Raw genomic sequence first — 8,827 nt, 5'->3', positions numbered from 1 at the left:
AACAACATGTTTACTTGACCCACTTCCTGGAAAACGTATCAAGGAACTGTTTGTATTATTAGGTCCATCAGTGTTAAATATTATAAACTTATCACTTTCCTCCGGCACTGTTCCCCTAGCATTCAAAAAAGCGGTTATTCATCCTCTGCTCAAAAGACCTAACCTCGATCCTGACCTCATGGTAAACTACCGACCGGTCTCCCACCTTCCGTTTATTTCGAAAATTCTCGAAAAAATTGTTGCACAGCAGCTAAATGAACACTTAGCGTCTAACAATCTCTGTGAACCTTTTCAATCCGGTTTCAGGGCAAATCACTCTACGGAGACAGCCCTCGCAAAAATGACTAATGATCTATTGCTAACCATGGATTCTGATGCGTCATCTATGTTGCTGCTTCTTGATCTTAGCTCCGCTTTCGATACCGTCGATCATAATATTTTATTAGAGCGCATCAAAACACGTGTTGGTATGTCAGAATTAGCATTGTCGTGGTTTAACTCTTATCTTACTGACAGGATGCAGTGTGTCTCCCATAACAATGTGACCTCGGACTATGTCAAGGTAACGTGCGGAGTCCCCCAGGGTTCGGTTCTTGGCCCTGCACTCTTTAGTATTTACATGCTGCCGCTGGGTGACATCATACGTGTTAGCTTTCACTGTTATGCTGATGACACCCAACTCTACATGCCCCTAAAGCTGACCAACACGCCGGATTGTAGTCAGCTGGAGGCGTGTCTTAATGAAATTAAACAATGGATGTCCGCTAACTTTTTGCAACTCAACGCTAAGAAAACGGAAATGCTGATTATCGGTCCTGCTAGACACTGACATCTATTTAATAATACCACCTTAACATTTGACAACCAAACAATTACACAAGGCGACTCGGTAAAGAATCTGGGTATTATCTTCCACCCAACTCTCTCGTTTGAGTCACACATTAAGAGTGTTACTAAAACGGCCTTCTTTCATCTCTGTAATATCGCTAAAATTCGTTCCATTTTGTCCACTAGCGACGCTGAGATCATTATTCATGCGTTCGTTACGTCTCGTCTCGATTACTGTAACGTATTATTTTCGGGCCTCCCTATGTCTAGCATTAAAAGATTACAGTTGGTACAAAATGCGGCTGCTAGACTTTTGACAAAAACAAGAAAGTTTGATCATATTACGCCTATACTGGCTCACCTGCACTGGCTTCCTGTGCACTTAAGATGCGACTTTAAGGTTTTACTACTTACGTATAAAATACTACACGGTTTAGCTCCAGCCTATCTCGCCGATTGTATTGTACCATATGTCCCGACAAGAAATCTGCGTTCAAAGAACTCCGGTTTATTAGTGATTCCCAGAGTCAAAAAAAAGTCTGCGGGCTATAGAGCGTTTTCTATTCGGGCTCCAGTACTCTGGAATGCCCTCCCGGTAACAGTTAGAGATGCTACCTCAGTAGAAGCATTTAAGTCCCATCTTAAAACTCATTTGTATACTCTAGCCTTTAAATAGACCCCCTTTTTAGACCAGTTGATCTGCCGTTTCTTTTCTTCTCTCTTCGGCTCCCCTCTTCCTTGGGAGGGGGAGTTGCATAGGTTGTCTGCTGTCCAGAGTCGGGACCCCGGGTGGACCGCTAGCCTGTGCATCGGTTGGGGACATCTCTGCGCTGCTGACCCGTCTCCGCTTGGGACGGTTTCCTGCTGGCCTCACTATGGACTGGACTCTTGCTGATGTGTTGGATCCACTGTGGACTGGACTTTCACAATATTATTATGTCAGACCCACTCGACATACATTGCTTTCGGTCTACCCTAGAGGGGAGGGGGGGGGGGGGGGTTACCCACATATGCGGTCCTCTCCAAAGGTTTCTCATAGTCATTCACATCGACGTCCCACTGGGGTGAGTTATGCTTGCCCGTATGTGGGCTCTGTACTGAGGATGTCGTTGTGGCTTGTGCAGCCCTTTTAGACACTTGTGATTTAGGGCTATATAAATAAACATTGATTGATTGATGATTCATTGATTGAGATTAAAATCTCTTTTTCAAGAGCGACCTGACAAAGAGGGCAACACAAACAAAATTACAATAATAATTACAACAAGACAATACAACAGAACAACAGCAGTCATACCACAACAGGTCAAAAATAATTTCAAACGATTAAGTAAAAATTATATTGAAAAGCAAGTACATTTCCCAAGAGAACTGGTTTCTCCATCTTTTAAAATGGTCTTAAACTCCCCCAAAGTGATGAATTCTGGTAGCCTCAGATCTTTCTGGATGTCATTCCATGGCCAGGGAGCAGCATAACTGAATGATTTTTTTCCAAGTTCTGTGTTGACTCTAGGAACCAACATGTGGAGGACATCCTGTGAGTGTAGGCTGTAATGACTGGAGTCTCTACACACAAAGGAACACAGATAGGTGGGGACAAGTCCAAGAAGACAGACGTAGTGTAGTGATTCGAGAGATTATAAAAGTAAACATTTTTGAATACTAAAATAATTGATATTTTCAAACATGTTTCCTATTGATTAAAGTGCACCTGTATACTCCTACGAACAATCCTTTTGTTTGTTTTTTCTGCAAATTGACACCAACCTCACCTTGACTGTGGTTTTGCCAAAGGGACGTTTTCAGTACCAACTTTTGCCAAGTCTTTTCTTGTCCTACTTAAAAGGAACCATGAGATCAAGTTTTAGTGGTTTTGTTGAAAGGATTCTGAATGGTATCCTATTAAAAAATAAACTTCAAGTAACTACCTTAAAAAAATCCAGTGTTTTTGTCGGAAGCATTTTGATTGTGATGGCATCACATCTCAGCCATTGTTGAGAGCTCTGACTCAGCTGCTGGAAGTGCACAATGTGAAAGACAGAAGTTGGCAAACTTTCTGTCCAAACCAGATCTATGGGTTCTTCTCGGATTTGATGTGCTGAGAAAAGACATGTGAATGACAGTACATCACCCTTTGTGTGAGTGATTACTCAGCAATTACACACAAATTACACAGGCAGGTGAAGCATTTCATCAAAAGCTCCAAAACAAGCTGAAGACAACGTCTGTGGTTTAGGTCAGTCCAACAATGCATAGCTAGAACAAGCACCTTCATACCTAATGTCTGTATTTGGAAAAAAATCATATTTTTGTCTCCTTCACTGACACTTGTTTCTAGTCCACTTCCAGACTTTAATTGAGAATCGACAACTTGTTCTGGTTGTGGTGTTTTGATTGTATATCAAGACAACAATCAGATGTCATCGGTCCACAATTTACTGTCTACAAGCAGGTTTTATAAGCCCATCTTCAAAAGACAAGCAAACACACTTCATTCCTTTCTGATTTTATCCTTGGTATATTTTTTGTTCAAACTGATACTTGTCAAAGTGTGGAAAGGATCCAGGCTGCACTGTGGCTTCGTGGTTAGCATGTCAGCACGAATCCCTGTTGGCTCCTTTAAGTAGAGTTTGCATGTTCTCCCTGTGCTTGCGTGGGTTTTCCTCCTGCTATTGCTTGTATTCCGTCACAGGACTTCTTCCCGGAAGTGAAAACCAGTGGTGGTCAACCAAGACAAGATGGCTGTTGTATAGCAAGCAGCTCGCAAACTATCTGTCGGTCGCGTTCCCAGACATATCGAACTATTGTGCTCCAGACGCCATTCTACACAACAAAACAAAACTTGGAAAAGCACAAAGTCTACAAGTCCATTGTGTGTGTCCGGGTCAAGGGATTTGGTAATAAGACTATTCCACATTGGTACATATCAGTATATTGTTATATTGCTACAAACTCAGGACATAAGTTCTTGGACACGGGTGGGCTTCGGGGACATTAATGTTACCTCAGTTTTATCTAAAGTTCAATCAAGGTTTGTTTTGATGCAGTGGGCGCAGAGCACATCGCTCTAACTATCACTGGTGTGTGATGTGATCACCGCCTGTGCATAATGTGTGTTGCCTGCCTTCCGGCATTGGTAAAAACAATCACTGTGACTAATCATCATCCATTTATGGTAGCGCCATAATTTCCAAAAATTATTAACCACATGCGTTAATGCGTTAACAATGACAGCCCTAGTATGAATATAGGTGGATATAGGCTTCTGCTTCGGTTCCTGCTCCAAGGAATGCTAGAGCCACGTACCCCATACAAGCAGAGCACTCCCCACAGGGCACAGCGAGGGACCTAGTTGAAGTGCTGGTTCAGTGTTCCATTACCAAGACACAGACCTCAATGCACCTCCTATAGCTGAGGTTTGACTAATGGTCCTAAAGTTTTCTCCAGCAGTCTGGAATTAACTTTCCCACAGAAACCCTTCAACCTCCATCAATAGGGAGACCATCACCCCGGTCTGCCAATCCTGAGAACGACTGTGACTGACTTCCATGCAATGTTGAAGCAAAGTTCCAACCAAGATAGTCCCAAATTGTATGCTCCACGTAAGGTGAAGCATCCTGTACATACAAAAAAAAAAGTTTGACAAGGAAAACAATGGTGTCTTTGTTTCATTGTTTGGGTGTGAAACTGAGCTCAAGTTAATAGGCTAATTAAACCAATTATTTATGTCAACTTGTGACTATTTTTTATTCAGTAGTTCCTTGTTGCAGACCATAATTAACATACAGATCATTCCAGGGTTGCGTCAAGCCAGCAAATAAAAGGATGGCTCTTAGTTGTCCCTTAGTTCAGCATCCAACAGCCCTGAAAACTCCAAAGGTAACACACTACAACTTTAAATGCGACTTTTCGAACTCTATTAAATGACATGTTCAATATAACAGTGTTTGTCTATCATTGCACAGATGGCGTTTTCTCTTCGCGTGTTTTTCCTCCTTTGTGGGATCAGTGGACTGATGACTGGAGCTGTAAGTCCAAATCTCACCTGCTGACTTCAATAAACATGTATTATCCTCTTTCATTGTCTGCTGTCTTCATATTTGTAAATGCTCTCTTCTTACCTTCTACACAGTGGTCTCGTCCTAGCAAAGGTTGGTAGCTATGACAACTTTTTGTTCAATTAACAATGACTTATTTTGTTATTCATTCTGAAAATAACGATTATGTTGCAGAAGTTTGCTGTCCCGAGGGATGGACTCAGTTGGATGATCACTGTTACATCTTCCAAGCTGACGAAAGGATGTTTCTAGATGCAGAGGTATGAAATGTAGTCGTAATATATTTATACACCAGGGGCTGCTGAGCCACCTGTTTGTTCATTTATCAAAAGATTACAACTACACGATGGAATGAATCAAATCTACTTTTTCACTCTGTTTCTACCATTAGAGTGTCTGCAACATTCTTGGTGGGAATCTGGCCTCAATCACCAGTGCGGTGAAAAATTCAGTCGTTCAAGACCTGGTTAATGAAGCGGGTGCAGATTCAGCCTGGATTGGACTCAGTGACGCCATTGGGGTAAAACATTTAACAATGTCAAAGTTGTCTAGTAGTCAGTCGAATAGTTTATTGGCACCTATCAAATAAATGTATCCTCCATACTAAATCAGGGCAAAAACGTGACAATAGGAGGTGTAGAGTTGAGTGTTTCATAATGATACTGTACGATGCTAATAATATTTTTAACACAATCAAAATGTAAAATATTGTGACAAAAGAGCAGTAAATAAAACTGCATGCAGTCGTTCTCTTCAGGAGTGACTCATTCAAATGTGACTTTGACTTCCAGGCGGGAACCTTTCTTTGGACTGATGGCAAACCCTTCGAATTTAGTGACTTTCCATCAGCACTTCCTACAGATGAATGTGTGGTTATTGATGCTGACGCCACCACCGGTATAAGTATAATCAGTGAATCAAATTTAGTTGAGATGAACTGTCATGTCACTCTGAAAACTTTTTTTTTTCTAGAATCATGGGAAGGTGAGGCCTGTGACAGCCTAGAGCCATACGTTTGCATCAGAGACGCGTGCTGTGACTACCGTCACTAATCAAACCATATCATCATATCTTCTACAACAATGTCTTTCACTCATCACAACGAGTGTACTGAGAAGATATTATACTTTGTGGTGTCTTTGTGTATCTGGGTTGACTATCAAATATGTTTTTCTCCTACGCTGTTCAGTTGTTGAATGTTAGTGGAACACATTTGAAACTGAAACACCATCTTTCTACTAAATAAAGGAAGCTATCTGCATGGAAATATGTATTTGTGTCTTATTTCCACACAACCAATTCTGAACTTGTGCATTGCTTAATTATATGAACAACAATTGTAATTGTGTGCAATTTAGCTTTTTTGTTTTTAAATACTTCTTCACAGTAACATTTTTCAAAGCAAAAGCATATAATAAGAACACCACCGGCCAGCTTATTAACATTAGTGGTTTAACAGAACACATTTTTTTGAAAATAGTCTATATTTTTTACAATTACAATTAATTTGAAAAGGCAATCCGCCCTATTTTGCCTATAAAGCTCTTAAAAACATCCAAACACCTCCAATAGGATGTTATATACATGATGATACATGATAACAGAAGCATTTATCATAACATTTAATATTTACGTACTTTGATCATTTTAAGCATACGCAGCTCATTACTTTCAAAAACGCATCCCGACTGTCGCCTTTTTCTTCAACATCACTGATTATTACTCACTGCAGACTTCATGAGAACCAACAAACATAATAAAACATCACTTACTGTACAATGTCAATGTACAATCTGTCATTAGGATGCTGACTGCTAGGATGTTCATATATTTCCATTTAGATGAAGAATGACTCATGATCCTCACAAAGAAAAGGGGGGTGGAACCAAGCCTTTTTACGTGTCGTTCTTGCCAAGTCTTAAATTGGCTGTCAAAGTGTACCAACTTGTCGGAATACTTCCTCGTCCTTCTACTATCTAGGTGAGATGCATGATCTATGATCTACAATAACGTTTGATGAGCAAGGAAACGGAAAAGCAGCTGATCAGTCAATCATGTCAACATTGGGCGCCACTATAAATAGTTTGTCTGCGTCAGCGCTTATAATAACAATATCACTAATACTTGTTAATATTCAAGTCACCAAATGTAAATGGAGTATTTTGGATGTTTCTTTTATTGGGTTTTATGGGCGGAGTAGGGGACCTCACATTGGCTCTGCTGTCAGCCGACTTTTATTTACGAGTTAGAATGCGACCCCAAAAGGGATAACCGGTAAAAATGGATGGAAACTCCATCACATTATGGGTGTAACAATACTCAATGATATTTACAATCTGCGATGCACCAAGACCGCCAAAAATGAACTTGAAAGTGGTGAAAGAACACAGTACATCAGTACATGTTTTTAATGTTAAAAACAAGGGGTTTGATATCATCCATTGCGACCAGATAAGATATTTCCTATTTTTATCCATTTTTTTCTCAAGCAGTTCTGCCCAGCCAGTTATTGTGAGGTTAGATTCAATCAGAAGAACATGCGCGCCCGTCGTTGGAGCAAAGTTATGCCAGCAAACTAGTAATCCAAAACAATAAACAAGTTAAGAAGACATCAACATTTTGCAAAAAAAAAGGAAAGCGGACAAAAGAAAATGAATTTAAAGAAGAATAGGCAGTGAAATATGGCTTCATTTAGCCACAAACTGTTGCCCCTGTGAAGAGTGCCATTGTCGAATGCCATTTTGACACAAGAAATGGCAACTTCCAAAGGAGGTATGTACCTGACATGCAGGTAAAAACATGATTTATTCCTCGAAAATCAAAGAAGCACCAAAAACAGAAAAAACAAGACAAAGGAAAAAAGTGTCGATCGCACTGGATGCTAGGGCTAACACTTAGCATAGACTAGAGACAGGAATAATCACATAGCAGTTGCGTGTAACAAACACTTAGCATAAACTATGGACATGGAATACTGCGGGAACTGTGGCATGAAACTAACAAGACTTACGTGGCAAGGCATGAGGCAAACAGTGACGCCAGGACGACTGACTGGCAAAGGCAAGCTTAAATAATGCTTCTGATTAGTGCTCGCGAAGCAGGTGAGCGGGCGAACACTAATCAGAGGCAGGTGGAAATAATTAGTAACCATGGTAACAAACAAGGGTGCACAAAAATAGGAACTAAGGGAGTCCAAAACTAACAGAACATAACAAAAACATGATCCGGACCACGGATCATGACACCTACCATTTAAACTGGTAGTTTTTATTAATTTTTTTCAAGGCTCCAGAATGTGAAGGAATATTTATTGACCACAGCGGTTTTCTATGGCAATCATAAAGAAATGTATTTGGCCTGAATTTAACAAAATACCAAAGTACAATATTGAACCCATAATTTTACTTGAGCTGCTTAAGTTTTGTTGATTCAATTATGTAATTCTATTTTAAATGTTTCAACATGTTGATATGAAGGAGGGGGAGAGAGAGAGAGCAAGAGAGAGAGAAAGAGAGAGGGATTAGTATTTTGATTTTGGTTGTTTGACATTGTTATTTGTCAATTCCTGGTTATGGCCTTGCTTACTTACTTATTACTAATATCATTCGAGATAAACAGAATACCTGCAATGAACAAATGTGTCCACAAGATGGTGGTGTTTTACAAACATGAACTCAAACAACCAAAGTGTGGGGTGACAATACTCAATGGTACTTTAAAATCTGCCATGCACCCAGACCGCAATACATGAACCACAAAGTGGTGAAGGAACACTGTACATCAATACATGTTTTTAATGTTAAAAACAAGGGGTGTGATATTATTCATGGAAACCGGATTAAATATTTACTGTATTTAAAAAATGTTTTATTGAGCATACCTGCCTGCTGTGAAACACTGACAGCAGGGCGGGCAGACTGTTGGCTACTGATAGGTATACA

The 8,827-nt window shown here is 40.1% G+C and overlaps 1 protein-coding gene across 1 annotated transcript; it reads left to right on the top strand.

Moving 5' to 3' along the window:
- The first annotated feature begins 4,620 nt into the window (after nt 1–4,620).
- LOC133653227 (type-2 ice-structuring protein-like) lies at nt 4,621–6,153 on the top strand. Its single transcript, XM_062052303.1, has 7 exons — nt 4,621–4,707; nt 4,794–4,856; nt 4,961–4,979; nt 5,061–5,146; nt 5,278–5,406; nt 5,678–5,783; nt 5,859–6,153. Exons 1-7 carry the CDS (start codon nt 4,654–4,656, stop codon nt 5,936–5,938), a joined length of 537 nt encoding a protein of 178 aa, XP_061908287.1. The 5' UTR covers nt 4,621–4,653; the 3' UTR covers nt 5,939–6,153.
- Nucleotides 6,154–8,827: the final 2,674 nt, after the last annotated feature.

The sequence above is a fragment of the Entelurus aequoreus genome, linkage group LG07, assembly GCF_033978785.1.
Source record: "Entelurus aequoreus isolate RoL-2023_Sb linkage group LG07, RoL_Eaeq_v1.1, whole genome shotgun sequence".
In the NCBI taxonomy this organism is placed as follows: Eukaryota; Metazoa; Chordata; class Actinopteri; order Syngnathiformes; family Syngnathidae; genus Entelurus; species Entelurus aequoreus.
The sequence above is the reverse complement of the archived record's forward strand: the minus strand, read 5'-3'. Positions and strand labels throughout refer to the sequence as shown.

Coding starts and splice junctions, on each gene's coding strand:
- LOC133653227 (XM_062052303.1), top strand. CDS start 4,654: ATGGCTCTTAGTTGTCCCTTAGTTCAGCATCCAACAGCCCTGAAAACT. Junction 5,147..5,277: donor GGATGTTTCTAGATGCAGAG/GTATGAAATGTA, acceptor TTCTACCATTAG/AGTGTCTGCAACATTCTTGG. Junction 5,784..5,858: donor TGATGCTGACGCCACCACCG/GTATAAGTATAA, acceptor TTTTTTTTCTAG/AATCATGGGAAGGTGAGGCC.